At 35.4% G+C, this 25,076-nt stretch overlaps 2 protein-coding genes across 2 annotated transcripts in view; one reads left to right on the top strand and one right to left on the bottom strand.

Moving 5' to 3' along the window:
- LOC126885677 (uncharacterized) overlaps positions 1-25,076 on the top strand; it is a 220,355-nt gene that overhangs the window by 96,307 nt on the left and 98,972 nt on the right. The gene's annotated exons all lie outside the window — the stretch shown is intronic.
- On the bottom strand, positions 3,790-13,668 carry LOC126885679 (uncharacterized). Its single transcript, XM_050652379.1, has 2 exons — positions 13,331-13,668; positions 3,790-4,112 (listed from the first exon to the last, which is right to left on the bottom strand). Exons 1-2 carry the CDS (start codon positions 13,479-13,481, stop codon positions 3,847-3,849), a joined length of 417 nt encoding a protein of 138 aa, XP_050508336.1. The 5' UTR covers positions 13,482-13,668; the 3' UTR covers positions 3,790-3,846.

Raw genomic sequence — 25,076 nt, 5'->3', positions numbered from 1 at the left:
CGCGACACTATTTTCCACCGACAGTATGGTGCAAATGAAAGGAATAAATTCGTTATTTCGAAAATCGGCGACTTTAAGGAAAAATCCCGAAACAGGTCGATTTTTATTTTTAAGTTGTGATATTGTGGCATATATGGTATACTAGTGACGTCATCCGTCTGGGCGTGATGACGTAATCGATGTTTTTTTTAAATGAGAATAGGGGTCTTGTGGTAGCTTGTTTGAAAGGTTCTTCAATTCTCCATCAAGTAATGTAAACATTTACATAATTTTTTATACAGGGTGTCCTTCTACTTCTTTTTTTGTCAAATAATTTAATTTATTAAAAATTTTTTGGACACCCTGTATAAATAATTATGTAAATGTTTATATTACTGAATAGAGAATTGAAAAACCTTTCAAATGAGCTAGCACACGACCCCTATTCTTATTTAAAAAAATCATCGATTACGTCATCACGTCCAGATGGATGACGTCACTAGTATACCATATATGCCACAATATCATATTTTAAAATTTAAAATCGACCTTTTTCGGGATTTTTCCTTAAAGTCGCCGGTTTACGAGATAACGAATTTATTCCTTTCATTTGCACCATACTGTCGGTGGAAAATAGTGTCGTGCACGCCTGATTAGCAATTAAAAAACAAATGAGTTTTAAATATTGTATTGCAAAAAACTCTTCGGGATTTCATCAATCGATGTTTAAAGAATATCTACCTACCTTGGCAACATTCAAATTTTCAGCTTTTCACATAGTTTTTGAGGGTTAAAAATGGCCGATTTCGCAATTTTTCAATTTTTAATCGCTTATATGTCAAAAACTATCATTTTTAGAGAAAAGTCACTAAATACCTTTTCTCTTTGGAATGATCCAAAAAACCTAAAAAAACTTTTTTCCGGGCAAAAAAAATAATTTTAGGAAAAAAACAAAAAAAAAACGTTTAAAAAATGTTTGACCACTTTTTGGTCCTGGCAACATGCAAATTTGTTAAAAGGAGTCCTTTTTGAGTTAGATTGTGCAAAGAATCCGAATTAGAATATTTTTCCTAGCGGATGCGCAGTGGCTTTCTGGACTAGAACGAAAGGTTGATAGTATCACTCAACCCCCCTTACCATTAAATATTTTGGGGGATATGTCTCCCCCCTCTAGAGAGTTGATGCAATTTAGTTGAAAACTGATCTACAAAATGTCCCCTTCACAAATAAATTTGATGTTTTTGCATATTTTTAGATTTTTTTTATTGACTAAATTATAGAGGGTGGTACCTTTTCAAATTGACACACTGTATATTCCACAGCATGGATTAATAAAAATACATTTGATCATAAACAGTTATATCAAATATCTTTGAACTCAAATAACTCTTTTAATCAGGCGACTCTATAAATGTATCTATTTTCTTTTACTACAAACGTTATCCAATTTGTAATAAAAAATAATATCGAGTTTATAATTAACAGCAAAAAATAGTGTTAAAACACAGGGTGTTCCATTAATAATTGTCCATATAGTAACTGAAGAAACTTTAGCACAAAATACGAAGATTTAACCTAAAACACTTAAATAAAATGTGGTTCCTTACTGAGTTACAGGGTGTTTTATCTAAAAATTTAAAAACTATTTTTGCTCAGCATTTTAAAACTATTCGACGTATCCTTTTCATACTTGGCAGGAAGTATAGGTACTGTAAAAACTACTAAATTATGTTAAAAAAACGTTTCTGGCTGTTTCCAGAGGCGTACGACGGGGGAAAGTGAATGGTTGACCCTTTCCAAATTCTACGTCACTGACGAAATTGATTTTTAGTTTAATTTTTGGATTCTCCAATATTTTCTATGAAAATAATATCCTCTTCATTCGTAACGATAAAGTCATTAGCTTTCGAGATCGTTGAAGTTAAAAATGAAACGACACGGTTATTTTGATTAATGTGGTGACTCGCTTCATTTTTAATTTCAAATGTCTCGAAAACTAATCATTTTATCGTTACGAATGAGGAGTATATTATTTACGTAAAAAGTATTGGAAAATCAAAAAATTACATTAAAATAGCAATTTCGTCAGTGGCGTAGAATTTGGGAAGGGTCAACCAGCCTCTATCCCCTGTCGTACGCCTCTGGTAGTAGCTAGAAACGTTTATGTATCTTAATTTCGTAGGGTATACAGTACTTACACTTTCTGCCAAGTATGATAAGGATACGCCAAATAGTTTTAAAGTACTGGCTACAAATAATTTTTAAATTTTAATCATATGAATCATATTATCATAAATAATCAAAATAACTGTGCCGTTTCATATTTAACTTCAAATATCTCGAAAACTAATGACTTTATCGATACCAATGAAGAGTACATTATTTACGTAGAAAGTATTGGATAATCTAAAAATGGCACTAAACTAGTAATTCCTCCAGTGGCGTAGAATTTGGGAAGGGTCAACCATTCACTATCCCCTGTCGTACGCCTCTGGTACCAGCTAAAAACGTTTGTGTACCATAGTTTAGTAGGGTGTATAGTAGTCGCACTTTCTGCCAAGTATGAAAAGGATATATCGAATAGTTTTAAAATGCTGAGCAAAAACAATTTTTAAATTTTTAGATCAAACACCCTGTAACTCAGTAAGGAACCACATTTTATTTAAGCGTTTTGGGTTAAATCTTCGTATTTTGAGCTAAGGTTTCTCCAGTTACTATATGGACAATTATTAATGAAACACCCTGTACTTATTTTTTTGTACTTAATAGTAATTATTTGTTCTTTTTTTCAGGTAAGTGCAAAAATCATCAAATTTTAAAGGCGGATTAGATAGTAAGTACTTAAATAAATTTTGGGATGAATTATTATTTTATATATTACATATTTATTTAGCAAAAACCAGCGAGGGTGTAAATTGTAGGTATGACTCTTTGTGATTCGTGCGCAGGGGGGCCTTTTCCTAACGCGACCGCACTATGAAGTCCTAAATGATGATTTTGATGAAGGATTGTTTGATGAAAATACTTACAATTTACTGGTAATATTGTAATTGTAATATTGTCCAATAAATTTTTAAGGGTACTTCAGTTGTCGGACGCACCAAAGTTTAGAAATTTCTATATATACGAGACCCCCTTGAAAAACTGAATAAAACAAGCGTGAATCAAATGGTCTATCCAAGGACTGTTGCGCTGTGATAAAAGAAAGGATAATATGTATATGTATATCCGGTTTGATGGGTCATACATTTTTTTTTGGTTTTGGTTTGGTTTTTCATAACATTTCAGATAGTGTATTTTATTTTATTTTTGTAAAATGTAAGACGGCGCAGATAAATTTAATTGTTAAAGCAATAAATGGTATTTCATTCTACAACACATCAGTGTTTTGTAAGGAAACAATAAAAAATTAATATTTTTAAAAAAGACAATAATGCAAAAAACCGTCCGAAAAGGTGCAAATTTTCAATGTAAATAGCAACTTTTCAACGACGAAATAACTCAAAAAGTATTGAGTTTTCTAAAAAATATAGGACTGCAGTTTTGGCTTAGAATTAGGTTCTGTAGCCAGCCACTTCCGTGTTTATTTAAACCAACAAATTTTCCTTCCCCGATGAGGGGTAGGAACCACCCCCAAGATAAAAACGCACATCATCATAGAGTATACTTTGAATTAGGAGATAAGTAGGGGCTATTCGCAAAATTTCATTAAAATCCTTACAGTAGGACAGAATTCGGAGGTAATATCCTGCTTTTGCTCTCACTGATTGGCGTATAGGCAGTACGCACCTTTAGGAAGTCACAAAAACGTCAAGATATAAAACGATATTTATTTTGTTTTATTTATTTATGTTATACAAATTTTTGTTAGTTACTATCATCTTGGATTTTATAAATTAGCATATCGAGCAGGTCAAGTAGAGTATAATTTTTGAGATCTTCAATTAAACGTTTGCAAACTGGTTGAGCCACTCGGATACATTCCCGCATACTGAAGAACAGGTTCTTACTGGGTTTGCATCCCCCGTAGGCGGCTAATTTACAAGATTCAGCTTTCATGTCCCATCGCCACGAAACAATTGTACTGGGACAACCGCTACCTTTTTTGTGGTCATGAACGGGTCTAAAACAATCTAATAATGCAACTTCTTATTATTTTATACAATAAAACAAAATTATTAGAAATCAAAAACATAAACTACATAATAAAACAGTAAAACCTTCTTTAGGAGTAGAAAAAATCTCTATATTTCATATTAGAAATTCTCTCAAGTCTCCAGAAATTTAAGAACAATTGTTTAATGCATAATAAAGTAATATTGGCAAAAGAAGTTCCACAGAGTAGCATCAATGAAGAGCAGGTGGGATTACGAAATAAAAGATCCATCATAGATTAGACAAATAGCCGAAAAATGATTGGATATAATAAAGTTACCTTCATGTACTTCACTTATTTTTATTTATTTAGCGTATGGCACCTGACACATTTACATTTACATATATTTTGTATAAGACAATACATAGGTTTACAAACGCACATCTAACCTTTTACATAGTCTGTCGACTCTGGAGTCGCCATCAGGAAATCCTCTGACCTACCATGATATAATCTTGTGGGACACTGTTCTGTGATGTGATAGATGGTTTGTGGTTGTCCACAGTCACAGAGTGGGGATGGTCGTTTACCCCATTTGTGCATCATGTAACCACATCTGCCGTGTTGGGTTCTGATTCGGTTCAGCATAGACCATGTGTTGCGTGGTAAGTCAAAGCCTGGTGGTTTTTGTGTGATGCATGGTAAGTTGCTATTTTGTTGTTCAATCCATTCTCGAGTCCACGTTGTCGTTAAATTGAACTCACCCTCCACAGCAACCTTTGCTGTTTTTATTGGTGGTCGTCTGGAGCGTAGACGGTTACCGTTGGCGGCATCTATATCTTGATGGATTGGCAGGTTCTCGTTATTTACTATCTTTCTGTACTCACTAGTGAGTGCGTGTATGCGTCGTAGTTTGGGTGGTGGAATGTGGCTCAGTACTGGGAGCCATTGCGTAGGGGTGGATTTGATAACTCCAGCAATCATTCTCATTGTATTATTCAATTGGACATCTACTTTGTGTATATGTGGGCTGTTAAGCCATGCTGAAGAGCAGTATTCCGCAGTTGAGAAGACTAGGCCCAAGGCAGATGATCGCAAGGTGGAAGCCGATGCTCCCCATGTTGTGCCGCACAGCTTCTGGATGATGTTGTTTCTGGATTGTACTTTGGTGTTTTATTGTAGGCGAGTGTGGTGTTTTCGAACTGAATATTGAGAATTCTTCCTGCAAGCTTGTTATTTAGGTGGAAACTGGAAACCTCTGTTTTCGTAGCGTTTGGTTGGAGCCTCCATTTACGGAAATATTTTCCCACTATGTGTAAGTCCGCCGTGAGGATTTCTTCTGTTTCTTCAAATGACTTACATCTTATTGCAAGGGCCCAGTCATTGGCGTAACCAAACTTTCTTGATCTGGTTTCTGGTATATCAGAGATGTATAGGCTAAAGAGAAGAGGAGCCAGGACAGATTCCTGAGGCACTCCATTCTTCAGTTTCCTTGGGGTGCTGATGTTAGATCCCATGACCACTTGAATCGTTCTGTCGGCTAGCATGCTGTTGATTATTCGAGCGGTGGATTTACAAGGGATTGTACGGAGGAGCTTGTATATCATGCCTTCTCTCCAGACTGTATCGTAGGCCGCTGTTAGGTCTATGAATGCGGCTGCAGTTTTAAGTTTTCGCTGGAACCCTGCCTCGATAAATGTGGTAAGTGAAAGAACCTGATCTGCGCAGCTTCTTTTGGGTCGGAAACCTGCCTGATCAACCGGTATTGTTTCAAGCAGCTTTGTGCTAATGTACTTCACTGACCTTACGCCAGAGTTTGATAGAGGTCAAAATGGTCCACTACAGACAATATATTCATACTAAGAACGATACAAGAAAATACTATAAGTTAAGACATAGAAATATATTAATATGTATAGGTAGAAAGAAACAAAATGCTGGAAGACTTCGTAATCTCTTCTTCTTCTTCAGGTGCCGTCCTCGTTCCGAAGTTTGGCTATCATCAAGGCTATGCGTATTTTTGATACCGTAGATCTAAATAATTGGCAGCTGCTGCACTTGTACCAATCTCTTAAATTCTTCAACCATGAATGTTTTCTTCTGCCAATGGATCTTTTACCTATTATTTTTCCCTGAATAATTAATTGTAGTAGCTGGTACTTTTGTCCCCTCATTATATGTCCCAAGTATTGCAGTTTGCGCTTTTTAATAGTAAGCGCAAGTTCTTTTTCTTTCTGCATCCTTCGCAACACTTCCATGTTTGTCACTCTATCTGTCCACGATATTCTCAGTATCCTGCGGTACATCCACATCTCGAATGCTTCTATTTTCCTTGTATCGATCTTTTTCAGTGTCCAAGCTTCCATTCCATAGAAAAGAACTGACAGCACGTAACATCTCATCAGGCGAATTTTAAGATTTATACTTAGCTCTCTTCCGCATAAAACTGTTTTCATTTTGGTAAAAGTAGCTCTAGCTTTTTCTATTCTGATCTTGATTTCTTCAGAGTTGTCGTTGTTTTCATTAATCACAGTTCCCAGGTAATTATATTTTCTAACACGCTCAATTCTTTGATCATGTACGGTTATGTCAGAAAAATTTTGTGGAGATTTCGACACCATCATTATTTTTGTTTTTTTGATGTTAAGTGATAAACCGAACTTTTCGCTGCACTCTACTATTCTGTTTATCAGTGTTTGGAGATCTTCCGGGGTTTCTGCTATTAATACTGTGTCATCAGCGTATCTCAAATTGTTTATTAAAGTGCCATTTATTTTAACTCCTATATCTTGGTCAGCAAGGGCTCTGTTTATAATATCTTCTGAATATAAGTTAAACAAGGTTGGTGAAAGTATGCATCCCTGCCTTACGCCTTTTTTGATCTCGAGTTCCTCGGTTGTTTCCCGTTCTACTCTAATATTCGCCTTCTGGTTATAGTAAATATTGAAAATAATTCTGAGGTCCCTTTTATCCAAGTTTTTCTCTACCAACAGTCTCATCAGGTGTTCGTGGCGAACTTTATCGAACGCCTTGTTGTAGTCAATAAAGCACATATATATATATATATACAAACAAATGAAATAGAGAATGTGGAAAAATCCCCTTACGAATAACTCACACATCCACTATTTCTGGCTGGGAAAAATTTTTCGAATAGAATCAAAGATCCAAACACCAGTTCTTAGAAATGTGTTTCGCCCTCTTCAACCTCTCTGGGCTCGTCGGTAAAGACAAGAGGTTGAATATCTTTAGACACATTCCATCAAAAAACAACATCCGAGACATAGACATAACAGGAGCGTAAATCTACGCCCAACCTGAAAATGACAGTCTCAAGTTTTAATTCCCTATTACTTTAGAGTAAGTAAGATAATGTTTATGAAAAAACAAAAGATGTAGATCTTTGAAACACACTCAGTGATCAAAAGATCCACAGGTACTGGTTTAACGACCACTCGTACGAAAACAAACAAATGAAATAGAGAATGTGGAAAAATCCCCTTACGAATAACTCACACATCCACTATTTCTGGCTGGGAAAAATTTTTCGAATAGAATCAAAGATCCAAACACCAGTTCTTAGAAATGTGTTTCGCCCTCTTCAACCTCTCTGGGCTCGTCGGTAAAGACAAGAGGTTGAATATCTTTAGACACATTCCATCAAAAAACAACATCCGAGACATAGACATAACAGGAGCGTAAATCTACGCCCAACCTGAAAATGACAGTCTCAAGTTTTAATTCCCTATTACTTTAGAGTAAGTAAGATAATGTTTATGAAAAAACAAAAGATGTAGATCTTTGAAACACACTCAGTGATCAAAAGATCCACAGGTACTGGTTTAACGACCACTCGTACGAAAACAAACAAATGAAATAGAGAATGTGGAAAAATCCCCTTACGAATAACTCACACATCCACTATTTCTGGCTGGGAAAAATTTTTCGAATAGAATCAAAGATCCAAACACCAGTTCTTAGAAATGTGTTTCGCCCTCTTCAACCTCTCTGGGCTCGTCGGTAAAGACAAGAGGTTGAATATCTTTAGACACATTCCATCAAAAAACAACATCCGAGACATAGACATAACAGGAGCGTAAATCTACGCCCAACCTGAAAATGACAGTCTCAAGTTTTAATTCCCTATTACTTTAGAGTAAGTAAGATAATGTTTATGAAAAAACAAAAGATGTAGATCTTTGAAACACACTCAGTGATCAAAAGATCCACAGGTACTGGTTTAACGACCACTCGTACGAAAACAAACAAATGAAATAGAGAATGTGGAAAAATCCCCTGTGAGAAAAATAGAGAATGTGGAAATATATATATATATATATATATATATATATATATATATATATATATATATATATATATATATATCCTGGTTAACATCCAGGCATCTTTGGCACATGATATTAAGTGCAAATAGTGCTTCCCTTGTTCCAAGCCCGTTTCGAAACCCGAACTGAGTATCACTGATGTCAGCGTCTAGTTTTTTGTGAATTCTTGTATGTATCACTTTAAGAAATACTTTTAGTGTGTGTCCCATTAAGTTTATTGTGCGATGGTCGGTGCACAGTTTTGCGTTTGTAATCTAGGTATACCTAAATCCTGTAACTTATATAAGTATAAGTTACAGGATTCAAAAGCCGCAGTTAGAGTAGATGGAGAACTGACTTCCATTTGACATTAATGTGGAAGTGAGACAGGGAGACGCACTATCAACCATGATGTTCAACCTAGTCATTGAGGCAGTCATCAGAAAAATCAATGTAACAGGCCAAATAAATACCAAAACAGTACAAATTTCTGCATATTATTATGCAGACGATGTAGCTATCATTACTAGGAGGAAGCAAAGACTAATGGACGTGTTCAAGGAAATTGATCCTGAAGCACAAAAAAGGGGCCTTAAAATAAACGAAACAAAAACGAAGTACATGAAAATAATATCGCAATAGACAACTATACCATTACACGTGTGGATACCTTCACATATCTGGGTACAGAAACCATTCAGAAGAATTCCGTAAGTAGCGTAATTAATACGCGTATTTACAGTGGTAACCCAAGTAGCACCGAACGGGTTTATTAAGTCTTTTAAGGATGCTTTAAAACTGTAGAATAAAACTAAAATTAAAACCATTTGGTTTTTAAGTAAACCTTAAGGTTGCAATAAAACCGCTTTTAGCATAAAAGGGCCCACTCTGAAAGAGGTCAATAAAAGCAAAAAATAATAACCTTAAAACTTTGTTTTCTTAAGCAACTGGTTTTAAAGCTGCTGTGAAGATGATTTTAAAACCATGTTAAAAGACACTTTAAGTGCAGGCAGTTTTATTGCAAACTTAAAAAGGTTTTTTAAGTGGAGACTTTTAAAGACAATTTACTATATTAAATGATTCTTTAAACCCATATACTCCATATAGACAGGCCAACAAATTTTTACATGTGTTATGATAGGTAGATACGTATTTGTAACCATAAAATAATAAAAAGTACTTGGTTATTTCGGACTGTCAAAGTAGAAAAACACTTGCGAGCCTAATTTTATTGGTAATGTTAACAAAAATAGGTCTAAATAACTCACGCGCCCTAAAATTTAAATGTTTTTATTTTTTTTTTAAATAAAAACAATGTTGTTCTGAAGCTATTTCCTTGTGGCATTTTTATAATTAAGTATTTTCTATGGGAAATAAGCCACAATTTTACTAAAAAATGAATTTATTAACGTTTATTATAATTATAAATTATTAAACAGTAGTATTTTGTATTTTGACAACGAAACCCGATTTGGGCTTCGAAACGTTAATAAATTCATTTTTTAGTAAAATTGTGGCTTATTTCCCATAGAAAATACTTAATAATAAAAACAATAAAAAAATTTAAATCCGAAAAATATTAATTTGAAAGAAAAAATAGTTTTATCTAAAATTTTAATGTTTTAATGTTAAAATAAATCGAATTTATGCCTCTAAGTCGCTTATTTATAATTTTTATGTAAGCCTTATATTGTAGTATATCATGGCTTTCAGCATCTCCAGAATGCAATATGGCCGAAATCCAAATAAAACTACTTGGTCTATCGACAGAGAATTGTTAAGATCAAATGGTTTTATTTTATACCTTTCCAAGAGCATATATCCTACTTAAAAGCAACTTTGCCTTGGAATTAAAGCCGCTTAGTTTTAATGCTGCTGTCAATATTGCCACTCGGTTTTAATGTGAATCTAACCTAAAATCGAGGCGTCGTAGTGCGGTGTGTGTTGTATTTTTCCTTGAAAATTACCAGTTCGTTTATATTTTAAGTACTTGCGAATTATTTCTTCCATACTAAATGTACATCCACGTTTTACAACACACTACACCACTGTTTCGCTCTAAAACAAATGACCGACCATTTTGGACATGAAAGAAGAGGGGATGAGTTTAGTTTTAGTTTTATAGAGTTTAGTTTCTAACAAGAAGCATAGTTTAGTCTTGACTATAACCAAATTGATTCAGTTAAGAGCGTTTGGTTTTAATATAGCCTATTAATTGCTTTTAAGAAAGCAAATTTAAAGAAAACTAAAAAATAGTTTTAAGGCATATGTTTTACTGACATAATAGTCTTGAGATCAAGTAGTTTTAATAATAGGTTTTATTAGTCACATTAGGAGAATCTTTAAAACTGCAATAAAACTAAAAGGTAACAAACTAGAATCTAATAAAACCAAACAGTCCGGAAGTTCTTCATAAAACTAATTAGTTTTAAAGTGAACTGAGAATAAACCATTTTAAAACTACAATAAGACAAATTATCTATTAAGATTAATTAGTCTTATTTGATATTCTTATTAGATACTTTAAAACTAGTGACAAATGCTTAACAGTTTTAAAGTTCTGGCAGTATATCTACAAGGTAACTTTAAAACCATTATCTTCTTATTTACCACAATAAAACCTTTATAAACCTTAAATAAAACTAAAATGTTTTTATTGTGCTACTTGGGAATCGTACGTACTATGCTAATAAAAGATTGATGACATTGAAATTATTAGACAAAAGAACCAAATTTACTATCTACTTAAAATTGATTAGACCTATATAGTAACGTATGGTTATGAAACCTGGATAATGACGAAAAAAAATGACGCCCAACTCAGGACATTAGAGAAAGATTAGAAAAAGATACTGGGAAAAATATAAGACCCAGTGCAAGAGGAAAGTTGCATATGGAGAATCGGGAGAAACGATGAGGTTAATGAACTGAATGAAGGGTAAGATTTGTAAAAAGTCAAAGACTGTCATGGCTGGGACATGTCTGGAGACAAGAAGACACGGAAACAGCAACGAAAATATTTCATTGGAAGGCGATAGGAAAACGAAAAAAAGGAAAGGCCCAGTACGAAACCGTGACCCGTCAAAATAGCCCGGTCAAAACAGCCCCGCCAAAAAAGCCCCGTCAAAATAGCCCGGACACAAAATAGCCTCGACAAAATAGCCCGCAAAAAAAATAGCCCCGACAAAATAGATCGCACACAAAATAGTCCCGGTCAAAATAGCCCCGGCTAAAATAGCCCCGGCTAAAAGAGCCTCTTATAAAACACCTCCAATAAAAAGTGCTATCTTGTAACGGAGTACCATTTATTTTAAATTAATATTCTAATTAGGAAATAAGCCACAATTTACTTAAAAAACTACTTTATTAACGTTTCTACTTCCACTTCGGACGTCGTTGGCAAAATACAAATTATTAATAAATTAAAAAAAAGGTTGTTGCTCAGTAAAAAAAATCTTCTAATAATTTATTTTAATCTGACTCATTCATACATTCATATCGGCAATTCAGACGTACAGTATGGTGCAAATGGAAGGAATAAATTCGTTATTTCGTAAACCCGCTACGTTAAGGAAAAATCCTGAAATAGATCGATTTTTATTTTTAAATTACGATATTCCGTTATATGTCATACTAGTGACGTCATCCATCTGGGCGTGATGATATAATCGATAGTTTTTTAATGAGAATATGGGTCGTGTGCTAGCTCATTTGAAAGGTTATTTAATTCTCTATTTAGTAATATAAACAATTACATAATTATTTATACAAGGTGTCCAAAAACTTTTTTTAATTTAAATTATTTGACAAAAAAAGAAGAATGTATGTAATTTATATAATTTAAAATGCATTTTACTGATGCCCGAAAACAGAAAATAGCTATTTGTATAACAAGGGAGGAAAGTGCTACTTTTCCTTCCGAGAATGAAGTTTACTGCCCGACGCGTAGCGGAGGGCAGTAATCATTCAAGGGAGGAAAAGGCACTTTACTCCCATGTTATACATATGGTTTTTCCACCTTCCTCAAATAACAAGTTATTTTTTCATTTTTACTTCATTTATTTATGTAACTAACCAACAAAATTTATTAGAACTAAAACTAACAAGTAGGTACAATATAACTGTCAACTGTCAAATATAAGTAAAATTATTAACGTAAACATTTTAAATCAAAATAACAATTTACTGTTTTTTACCATTCTTCAAAATACAGAATGTTTTTAAATAAACGTTAAAATGTATAGATACGTACGTAATAGAAAATACATATTATACAGGGCGTCAATAAGTTATATTTCATGAATGAAATACCATGACTTCACTTTTACTTTTCCTCCCTAGGGAGGAAAAATATTTTTCCTATAAAAGTACAACTTTGCTCCCTACAATCAGGTCCGGAAAAGTATACTTTCGGTAGAGGTGGGTGGAAAAAATGTTTATATCACAAATAAACATTGATTTTCGCTTAAATGTTCAAACTTCCAAGAGGCAGAGAAGACAGGACTCGAGTTCTCTGAAAAGACCATTTTTATTTAATGTGGTTAAGATAAACATCTGAATACAGGATAATTACCTTTCCGAAAAAATGTATTTTTAAGGGATTATTTCATGATGAATTCTGAAGGAGCTTTTTTGTCGGGGCTATATTTTGTCGGCGGGCTATTATTCCGCGGCTAATTTGTCTTCAGGCTATTTTGTCGGAGCTATTTTGTGTGCGGGATATTATGTCGGGGCTATTTTGTCGGAGCTTTTTCGACGGGGCTATTTTGATGACGTAAAAACCATAAATATAAGACAATGAAGGAGAAGGGTTACAAGGTAGATCTGAATAGAAGGACGTAGCCAAACAGGTAAATACCTATCCAAGGTTGGGTAACGATAGAAGAAGTAAAAGAATAATACAAAAATTACTGTAAATATTGCAACTTGCCTCTTGGTAAAAATGGTAGATCCAAGTTGTCTTCTGCGTACCAATCTGGAGCAATTCTTTCTACAGCATATTCCTGTTCCTTTATATAGTTCTGTGTATAAACTAATGATGTAAATGCGACAAGAAAAATAGGAAAATAGACGAATTTCATCTTTGATTCTGAACTTAGAACTAGTTCTGTATATAGCAGATATAGCAACGTCTAATAATACCTTGATATCAGGCGTTTAATTCTTGGCTTGCAAAAATAAAAATATATACTAAATATATCTAATTTTTATTTACATATAATTTCAGTATACCATCATTATGTCTTATGAGTGTTACGCCATTTTTGACTTGTGAAAAAAAACCAAATTCGTTTTGTGTAGGAGTTAATTACCTTCTGGACAATAGTGTAGCAAATTTCTTTACAATAAATATTTTTAATTAAATTAAACCAGTAATAATGCCAAAATTCAGCGACAGATTTCGCAATTCTCAAACTGAGTACTTCGGCAAACATAACAATGAATTATTACATTATTACGTGGCTCACATAGCAATGACTGGGGTGAAATATCATGTCAGGTAAAATTCAGTCATAATTACAGTATCATCATCAAGGCTTTTCATTCCGGATGGAATGTTTGCCGTTCTTACCAGTTTCTCACTTTCAGGAGTTTGATGTCCCTCTTGACCTGGGTCCTCCCATCTCTCTCTGGGTCTTCCCCTAGCTCTTTCAGTTTCTGGCTTCCATCTGGTGACTTTCTTACTCAGTTTTTCCGGCACCATCTTCTTACATTACCTTTACAGTTCACCCAATCGAACTGTTCTCGAACCTTTAGTAGAGTCTTCGTAATACCAAAGTGTCCACCTGTTGCACCGTCATGAAACTGACGCAATACTTCTGACACTTTACTTTTAGGTACAATCAACTGAAGCTTAGATTTTGTACCATCATGTTATGCTATAAGAGGGTCGGTCAAAAGTACACTTTTGCCTCGCAGTCTTCTTCTTCTTCAGGTGCCATTTCCGCTACGGAGGTTGGCAATCATCATATCTATGTTAATTTTTGAGGCAGTAGCTCCAAATAGTTGTTTTGAGCTGCATCCAAACCATTCTCTCAGGTTCTTCAACCATGAAATTCATCTTTTTCCGATGCTTCTTCTGCCATCTACCTTTCCCTGCATTATGAGTCGTAGGATGCCATACTTCTCGCCCCGCATCACATGTCCGAGATACTGTAGCTTCTTTTCTTTAATTGTAAGTTCAACTTCCTTCTCTTTACCTATTCTTCTCAGTACTTCATTGTTTGTAACTCTATCTACCCAGGGAACCCTCATAATTCTTCTATAGGTCCACATTTCAAAGGCGTTAAGTCGTCTCATTGTCTCTACATTTAATGTTCATGATTCCACTCCATAGTATAGAACACTGTAGACGTAACATTTTGTTAGGCGTACTTTAAGAGCTAATGTTATATCTTTGCTACATAGGACCTTTTTCATTTTTATAAAATTAGAACGTGCTTCTTCGATTCTGACTTTTATTTCTGCAGTGTAGTCATTATTTTCTGTTATAAGTGTTCCTAGGTAAGTGTACTTTTTTACTCTTTCGATCTGCTGGCCCTCTACTATCAAGATTTCGTTAGTATTATGGTTGTTTTTACTAATTTTCATAAACTTCGTCTTTTTGATATTGAGAAAGAGTCCGTACTCCCTACTAGACCTTACTATTTTACTCATGAGTCTTTGCAGGTCTTGTAAACTATCGGCTATTTATTATTACTGTATCATCTGCATATCTGATGTTGTTAACTAAGACTCCATTTACTCTTATGCCGACTGTTTCATCTTCCAGAGTTTCTCGCATTACCTCTTCAGAATAAGCGTTAAATAATAGAGGTGATAGTATGCAGCCTTGCCTGACTCCTCTCTTTATTTCCATTTCTTCAGATGTTTCTTTTTCAATTCTTACTATTGCTCGCTGATTGTAATAGAGGTGTGTTATTAGTCTTAAATCTATTTCATCTAGGTTTTTATTTTTTAGGATTTCCATGAGTAGTGTTACCCAAATGCAAGACCAAGACGAGACTTAGATAGTCTTGGTCTTGGTCTTGCGCCACTACACCTGGTCTTGGTCTTGGTCTTGGTATTGCGCTCCCGGTCTTGGTCTTGGTCTTGGTCTTGCAGCAAGAGTCTTGCAAGTCTCGCAGTTGCCCATTAGCATATTGCATATCTTAGAACAACGTAACAGAGTAGGTACATTTTAAGATTGAATATCATAGCCATAGGAAAAACCAACCAAATTAATAAATATCTGACACTGGGTGGGGGTTTGAACTCACGGTGTAAGTGATCCGTGCCCATATTCTAACTAACTAAAGTTTATTGGAAACATGCATTTTTTAGTGTATTTGCTATTCACTATCTGTGATTTGAAAAGCATTCAATTCAGTGACAGATCTGCACAGTATGTTAATGCCAGTTCTAATTTTTATCCAATACGTTGGGTTGGACAGACCAGTATGGGTTTCAGATTTTATGGCACGTCAGCTGCTTCACAAGCAAAGTGAAACTTACTCTTCAATATCTCACTTGTTAGCCTTATATATAAGGCTATATAGCCGTATTCTTTAACAATATCGCTGGAAAAATGTTGTTGTTAGACAGGTAAAGTGTCATTGTATACCGGATACCGGGTATACCAATCAAACTGTGTTTTTTCTCAAAGTTCGCATCATTTTGTGGAATATTCTAGCATATAAAATACTGAAATTAAAACCCAACTATAGTCTAATGTTTTCTTAACATTCTGTTTTTGATTCATTCGCTTATGTTGTATAACAAAAAATTTAGGTATTTTATCAACTAGCCATGTTTTTCATTAATACAGGGTATTTTTAAATAAGTATGGCAAACTTTAAGGGGTAATTCTAAACAAACGAGTCATGTTGCATGGGAAATTGTATGCATGCCAATGGTGAATATTAAATTCTTAATTGTATGTCAAAAATGCGCAATAACTACCTCATAAAACTCACCAAATTTCATTTGCATATTTCAACCGGTTTTAGAGCAATAAATAATCAGTTTGTAAGAAAAATTTTAATACCCCTATTTCGGAAACGAAGCATTTGCGGACATACCCTCCTATTAGAGGTGAAACTCACAAAGTGCACTTTTTTGAGATTTTGACATTTTCATCAATTTGAACTCAATACGGTACTGTCCAGCTCTGTGAAATCAACTGGGGCTCTATTCTAATTGCTGAGATAATTTTATGGTATACTTCACTAAGTGCATGATTGTGAATTTCGGTTTCAAGGTAAAACCCAATGAAACTTATTATACCAGTAATACATATTATTTAGTGATCTTTCAAACAATACATTATTAAAAATTAACTGTTTATTATTTTTGTGTTCATTATCTATTCGGCGATTGATTAAAGAAATGAGCTTATATTATTTCTTTGTAGCAAATATTTTACATAATCTATTTTGCGATAAAGCAGGTGACTTGTGTGTTATATTGTATTGTTGAAACTGTATATTATTCGTGTGCATTACCTGTTCGGCGATTGATTAAAAAAATATGGGTTTAAATTTCTTTGTAACAGATAGCCTATGCTTACATAATGAATAACATTATCTATTTTATGGTTAAGCAGGCGACTTTTGTGGCTGTCTCCGAAAATAATGGCATTTATTTTCAAACAACGAAACTTATTGTTCATTTTTTAAAGAATAGACGGTTATTTTTGATAGATCGTTAGTAGTTGTAATTCAGCAAAATTTTGTATAGGTACCTTTGTATGTATAAAATGTATGTGGATATTTTAACAGTAACATTACTTCTGTTTCTATCACATGTGATTTTCTATAGAGGCAACTGTTTTGTATAAACGTATTTATGTACTTAATAATTATTTATTAACATTGTTTATTAACAACGTCATGATACTTTATGGAGATAAATTCATTAACTTCTCAATATCCAATAATTGTGCTCATGGAAAAACTCATCAAGTACAAAGTGTAGCTATTGAATTTTACCTCTAATAGGACATACCTATGTTTATAAATCAACAGGGCCGGCGATAACGGGCCTGCAAGGGATGCATTGCAGGCGGGCGACCCTGTTTGGGGGGCGCCAAAATGAGCACCTTTTTCTGCTGGTGTTGCACAAAATCATAGAAAAATTATTTTCTTTCAAATTTTTCAATGCAATAGAATTTTATTCACGGCTCCAGTATGCGTAGTGTGTGACAAACACTCATTTTCAAAATGCTATGGATTTTAAAATTTAAAATCCAAATTTAAAATTAAAAATTTTAATCCGGAAAATAATTTTTTTAGATAATAAGAATTAAATAAGATATTTACATCCTAATTACATTTTGTACCATTGCCAGAAGATAAAATATCTAAATATAGGTAAATACCTAATTAAACCGAAGGGCGCCTTAGCTAGTATTGCAGGCGGGCGCCTTATACCCTAGCACCGGCACTGAATCAAACTGCCATTATTTTTGGTGCTGAATTAGCGTGTAAGGTTACCATACTTATTTAAAACACCCTGCATTGATGAAAAACATGGCTAGTTAAAAAAGTACCTAAGTTTTTTATTATCCAGCATAAACGAATGAATTAAAAAACAGAATGTTAAGAAAATATGTATTTAAAAACACAGTTTGATTGGTACACTCGTACCAAAAACCTGGACAATTAAGTTCAGAGCAAAGAAATCGTCTGCTGTTAAAGATGTTCAAAATATTTTATTCTCCTATATACTCCCTAAAACGACCTTCAGTTCTAACCGCAAGACGCAAGAGTCTCGCAGGCTTAGTCTTGTTCTTGCTTAAGTCTTGCATGCTAAGTCTTGGTCTTGGTCTTGCTAAAATTAGGCGGTCTTGGTCTTGGTCTTGCGAAAACGCAAGAACAAGACCAAGACTGCAAGACCAAGACCGATTTTGGGCAACACTATCCATGAGTCGATCATGTTTTACTTTATCAAGCGCTTTATTAAACAGACGTAAAGAGGATGGTTAACATCCAAACATCTCTGTGTCAGCACGTTGAAGGAGAATAATGCCTCTCTGGTACCCATACCATTGCGGAACCCATATTGAGTGTCACTAATATCCAGCTCCAGTTTAGAGTGTATTCTGGCGTGGATAATTTTCAATAGAATTTTCAAGGTATGTGACATTAACCTTATGGTTCGGTAGTCACTGCATTCTTTTGCATTCACCTTCTTTGGCAAACACACTGCCTCGCAGTATGCATCCTTTAATCATTTGTGTAATTATTTTCTACCTTCTTATTCACCACCAGTTCCCTACTACCAGTTCCTGGTGCTACAAACAGTTCCTTAGCCATATTTAACCCTTAACCACTGACATGCGGTATGTCATACCTTGCCGAAAATATATTTTGTTGTAAAACGTGTTATATAAAAGATTTCTACATAATCTGTGTAACTTCACGTGGTGTGTAATTGTACCCACTCCCAACTTTGTTGGGATTTGCTGGGTTAGCAGTTTGTTTTAGTACGGTTTAGTTTTTGAGCTCTTCTTCTTCTTCTTCTTCTTCTTAACTCAGGCGAGATTCGTTAGTCTCTGGCACTTGGTCATAAGACCTTTGTACCAAACCATGTTCTTCTCCTTAAACTTTAATAAGTCCTGTGGCCTCAACGAAGGCCAACAGTTTTCTTATTGGTAGTTTTAGGATCTCTTCTGGTTCAAACCTCATTTGACCAGTGAAGTCCTGCCTTACATCACCCAGGACACTGCAATGGCATAGTATGTGTATGGCAGTTTCTTCTTTCATTTCGCACTTTCTACAGCATGGTTCATTCACCTTACCTAGTTTGTATAGGTGATTTCTTAAACGGCAATGTCCAGTCACCATTTCAGTGACCGTTTTGATCTCTCGTTTATTGAGGTTCATCAAACTGTTTGAGAGTTTTTTATCAATATTCTTGATTATTTTTTTAGTCTGGATTTGCCCTTGAGTGGTTCTCCATTTATTTTGATGATTCTTTATCAGCCATTTCTGAACCTCGTTTTTCATAGCATCTTTAGTGATGCGACAGAAAGGTTCTGGGCCTTCAAAAGTTTCTCTCAAGCCTTGTTTCGCTAACATATTTGCTCGTTCGTTCCCATGCACCCCTTCATGACCCGGCACCCATATTAAAGACACTTTATTGTCTTTTGACAGGTTATTGAGGAGATCTTTGCAGTTTCTCACCAGTTTTGATTTGGTGAGAGGGTTCTTTACAGCCAGAATAGCCGATTGGCTATCTGCGTGAATGTTGATTCTCTTAGCTTTGGGTCTTCATCAATGATTTCATAAATGCAGGCCACCAAAGCAAAAACTTCAGCCTGGAACACCGTTGTATGTTGACCTAGGCTGTAAGATTTATTACAGTTACATGTTTGCCCATAGACTCCTGATCCAGTACCATGGGCAGTTTTAGATCCATCAGTGAACCATATTAAGTCCCCATTAATATTTGGGACTTTTTGTTCTCTAGATGGTATAATTGTGTTAATCTTCTCAGTGAAGATTAGTTATGGTGTCATCATCATATCTGAGTTCATCATAAAGATGGATTTCTCAAGTATAGTCCCAGTAATGTTTGTGTAGCTATTCAATACATAATTTGGCCTCCAAGTATTGTTTGCTTTGAGTCTCAGAATGGTCATAAAGGCTACCGCTGAAATATATAATTCCAGCGGAGGGAGACCTGTGATGGCCTCTAATGAAGCCGTTCCTGTACTACTCAAGGCTCCTGTTATATTTAGAAGCGCTTGTCTTTGTAGGGTGGTAGGAGTGGTCACACAAGGTTGCAAAGCCGTCTTTTTCCACCAGAATACTGACCCATAAGTGACTGTCGGTCGTATCATTGATGTGTACAACCAACATATCACCTTTGGTTTCAATCCCCAGGTTTTACCTACAACTCGTCTGCAGTTCCAGAAGAGTCGCTTAGCCCTATTGGTTATATTGTTAATATGAGTATTCCAATTGAGTTTCGAATCCACGGTTACCCCTAGATACTTAACCTCATTGGTTCGTGAAAGTACCTCTCCAAATAATTTCAGCTCACTCAGTCCAGTAAGCTTCCTTTTATTTGTAAAGGCTACCAGTTTAGTTTTAGAAGGGTTCACGAAGAGGTTCTCTTTCAGACACCAGTTCTCTATGTAGTTAAGGGAATATCGCATCTGATACGCAACAGTGCTGGGAAATTTTCCCCTAGTTACTATTACGATATCATCTGCGAAACCTTGGATCCAGATTCCTTGGGCGCTTAGTCCATGAATCAGATCATCGACATCTATGTTCCATAATAACGGTGACAATACACCACCTTGAGGGCATCCTTTAGTTGCCCTCAGATTTATGGTATCTTCATGCGTATCTGTGGATATTATTCTGCTCTGAAGCATCTGAATAATCCACTTGCATGTTGTGTTGTTGATTTTCTTCCTCACCAGTGCGCTTTGTATAGACTCTATTGAGGTATTATCAAATGCACCTTCTATATCTAAAAATGCAGCAAGGGCGACTTCTTTCTGATGCAGACTCCTTTCGAATTCCGACACTAGATTGTGCAAGGCGGCTTCACCTGATTTCCCTGCCTGATACGCCCATTGTCGTTGGTGCAGTGGATTTTCATTTAAATTGTTTTTCTTGATGTGTTCATTCAAGATTTTTTCTATGGTTTTTAACGTGAATGAGGTCAGACATAGGCCTGTAGGATTTTGCTAAGGTGTAATCTGTTTTTTCTGGTTTGGGAATAAACGCCCCCCCTGCCCTTCTCTAAGCTTTGGGAGTGTATCCCAGAGCATGGCTAGCTCTAAATATTGTGATCAGGGGACCCATGATTATTTCCAGACCCTCCTGGAGAAGCTAAGGAAATATACCATCCGATCCGGTCCCGCAGTTTTATAAGGTTTAAAAGTTTCAATAGCCCATCTGACCTTGTGAGAACCAAAGATCTCGTCAGAGGTCAGCCAGTCCCTTTTGGTTGGGCTATTGTTTGCTTGATGATTGTTATTACCAGTCAACTGCGTCGACCCTGGAAAGTTAACACTTAAAATATGCTTTACAGCCTCCTTCTCTGTGTCCGTATACTTCCCATTGGGCAATTTCATTGACTTAGGTTTGTTAATGTTATCTCTTTTGAGGATTTTGTTAACCCTGGCGCTTTCAGGTACACTTTCAATGTTTTCACAGAATTCTCTCCAGGATCTTTCCTTAGAGGATTGGATTTTCTTATTATAGGTTTTCAGTTTATCCTTATATGCTTCCCAATCACCTGATTTCTTCGCCCTATTGAAGAGCCGTCTTGTTTCTCTTTTGAGATCAGACAGCTCCTTATTCCACCAAGTTACTTGCCTGGGAGGGCGACTTTCTTTTAACGGGCAGTTTTCCTCATATGAGACGACTATTGCATACTGCAACCAGTCTACTGCCATCTCAACCTCAACGTTGTTTTTTGGCCTTTTAGGATAATTCTGTACCATTGTTTAAAGATTCCTCTTAAAGGATTTCCAATCGGTCACCCTAGGGTCTCTATAGAACCTTGGTTCCGGTTTGACTGAGTTTATTTCAAAGCATATGTATGCATGATCCCATAAGGATAACGCATCCGGCACATGCCAGTCAGATATTATGTTCCCAATCCCCATAGAGCAAAGGCTACGTCAATTAGTGATTCTGCTCTTGATGTTCTGAAGGTGGGCTTATTACCTCTGTTCAGAAGATCAAGTTCAGTAGTGCAAAGGTACTCAAAAAGTAACTTACCTCTATTGTTTGTATCTCTGCTTCCCCAAATGATGTGGTGAGCGTTGGAGTCGACTCCAATGATAAGTCCTGTATGCTTATTATTGGTGTATTCTAGAAGGTTCTCTAGGTTCGTCCCTGGAAATTGTTCTTTAGTGTCAATAGGAAGGTAAAGAGATGTAACAATCAACTCTGTAACCAACCCATTGCAATTCAGTTTAATTCTGGCAGCTGTCATGTCTCCCCTGCAGAGCTCCATAACTGGTACCAGGTTAAGGTCAGATCTACAAAAGATAACAGTTCTGATTTTACTCCCAAAATTAGTTCCCATCCCTTAACATTTAATCCCCGTATCTTACCTTCATTTATCCTAGTTTTTGAGCTATGTTGACGTAAAGTGGCATCTCGTACCGCATGTCAGTGTTTACACGTTTCTATAGTTATAGTCGGTTCGCCATTATTTTTTTGCCAATTTTACCAAATTGGCAAAATTATTTACTAAAATCAATAGCCATTTGAGTTTAGCGAACCGACTATAAAAGCAGTCCAGTATATTCTTTCGCGATTAGTGCAGCAAGTTCATCCAGTCGTTCTACCTTCAAGTGGAAAACAATATTTTACTATGTTTGATTTACCAATAAATACTTTTTTTGTAATTCTTTTTATAAAGAATTTTGTAAGAACTTCCACCATTTTTTTAATATTAGGAATGCGCGCGTTCATAAATTTCTTGAAAAAATAAAGTTTATGTATTTGGAGCAGTATTTTATTCTACAGCAGTATGAAGAGTCATTCCATAGTTGAGGTAAAAAACAAATACAGTTATGTAAGATAAATTCATATTGAAAACAAAAATGAGAACAGGCAACGGTATAACATAACGCATGCCATCTCTTGTTGATTGTTGTTCATAAATATACATATTACTCACAGTTCTTGATTGTTTCTTGTTCGTTAACTGTTAGATCTTCTACTTCAGTCCCGATGCATAATTATTGCGTTTTGTTTCTATTTACAGAAAGGCCCAACTCTTCATATGTTTGAAATAACCGTCTCGTCATGAATTCTAAATCTTCCTTATCCGCTGCTACTACGACTTGGTCATACGCGAAATGTAGAGTATACAACGTTGTATCATCGTCAAGTTGAATTCCCATTTCTGAACAATATCGTCTCCAGTGTTTTAGTGCTTCATTTAAATAGATCTCCATTTGTTATATTCGAGAGAGGTACCTCTAGGAATAATTAAAACGATCGAAAACATCTACCAGAACAACACAATAAAAGTAAAAGTAGAAGATGAACTAACTGACCCAATTTAAGAAGGCAATGGGATAAGACAGGGGTTGAGCCCGTTATTGTTCAACCTGATCATGGACGAAATAATAAAAAAAATAAGAACTAAAAAAGGATATCAAATGGGAGAAAAACAACTTAAAATGGTCTGCTATGCGGACGATGCAATACTAATCTCTCAAAGTGAAGATGATTTACAACGTATGCTGCACCAATTCAACATAATCGCCAGAAAATTTAACATGGTAATTTCCTCAAAAAAGACAAAATGCATGGTTAAAACAGCAGATCAAATAAGATGTAAATTGGAACTCGAAGGTCAGATAATAGAACAAGTGATGGAGTTTAAATACCTTAAAAGATCAAGTGAATAGAGCAAAAAGAGCCGCAGGTTGCCTGAATGACACAATATGGAGAAATAAAAATATCGGAAAAGAAATGAAAGGCAGAATTTACAAAACAGTCATCAGACCAATAATGACATACGCGCAGAAACACGACCTGACACAGAGAGGACAAAAAGATTGCTCGAAACAGCGGAGATGAAAACCCTTCGAAAAATCGATGGTAAGACTCTATGGGACAGAGCTAGAAGTACAGATATACGACGGAGATGCAAGGTGGATAACATTAATAACTGGGTAAGAAACAGAAGAATAGAATGGAATGACTACATCAGCCGAATGACAACAAATAGGGTAGTCAGGACAACGAGAGACGGTTCCCCAATAAAAAGACGATCAGTGGGAAGACCACGAAAACGATGGAACGACAACTTACTACAGGCACATTAAAATAACAGACAGAGTCATGTCTATACAAAAAGAAGAAGAAGAGAAGAAGGTTTAAATAGATCTTAAATAGTATTGGGGAGAGGCAGCATCCTTGTCGTAATCCTTTTGTCACTGGCAATTCTGCTGATACGGTGTTGTTTAGTTTGATTTTTGAAACAATAAAAAAGATTATAATAATAATACACTTGTAGATATTTTAAATATTATATTACTCATAAACAATGTAGTTTTGTGGCTAATATGGTGGTCCTACCGACTATAATTTTTCGCAAACTGGTCTTGCTACCTTGTTACATTCATGTTCACTGTAGAAAATGTGTCTTCTTTCGGCACGGCATCCCCCAGCCTTTTTACTTACACACGACCCAGATTTTGTGTTCCACGCCCATACTGGAATAGCAACAAGAGGGCACATTATAAAAATACCTCTATCTTCTATAGGTTTTAAGCAATCTATAAAAAACAAATATATAAATATATGTATTTAAACAATATGTTTGTTCAGTTCAAGTACAATTGAAAATAATAAATAATAATTTCGTTGTGAACCGAAACAAGAGCCGTCTTAGTTTAGTTAGTTCAGAGAGCACCAAAAGCACTCTAACTAGTTTCTACCCTTTTTGGGTAGTGACCCTTTCGTGAGCGGCCGTGGGTAACGGCATAAACGTTGGCCTCATACGCCAGTAGACGTGGGTTTGATCCCTGCCAAAGACAAGCCATTTTCATTTCCAATAATGACACGAGCCGTCTCACCGTGCCTCGGAGAGTACGTTAAGCCGTCGGTCCCCCTGGGCTAGTGTACATCGACACTAGTTACTTGAAACAGGGTTAAAGATGTAATTGGCGCTGGAACTATCCGAAAGGATCTCCCCGGCAAAAA

Source organism: Diabrotica virgifera, chromosome 5, assembly GCF_917563875.1.
Source record: "Diabrotica virgifera virgifera chromosome 5, PGI_DIABVI_V3a".
NCBI lineage: Eukaryota > Metazoa > Arthropoda > Insecta > Coleoptera > Chrysomelidae > Diabrotica > Diabrotica virgifera.
Note: the sequence above shows the minus strand (reverse complement) of the source record. Positions and strands in the feature narration are given on the sequence as shown.

Bases quoted from the DNA above. Each gene is read 5' to 3' on its own strand.
- LOC126885679 (XM_050652379.1), bottom strand. From the start codon at position 13,481: ATGAAATTCGTCTATTTTCCTATTTTTCTTGTCGCATTTACATCATTA. The intron at 4,113-13,330 runs GCAAGTTGCAAT...TTGCATTATTAG, and splicing joins TCTACCATTTTTACCAAGAG to ATTGTTTTAGACCCGTTCAT.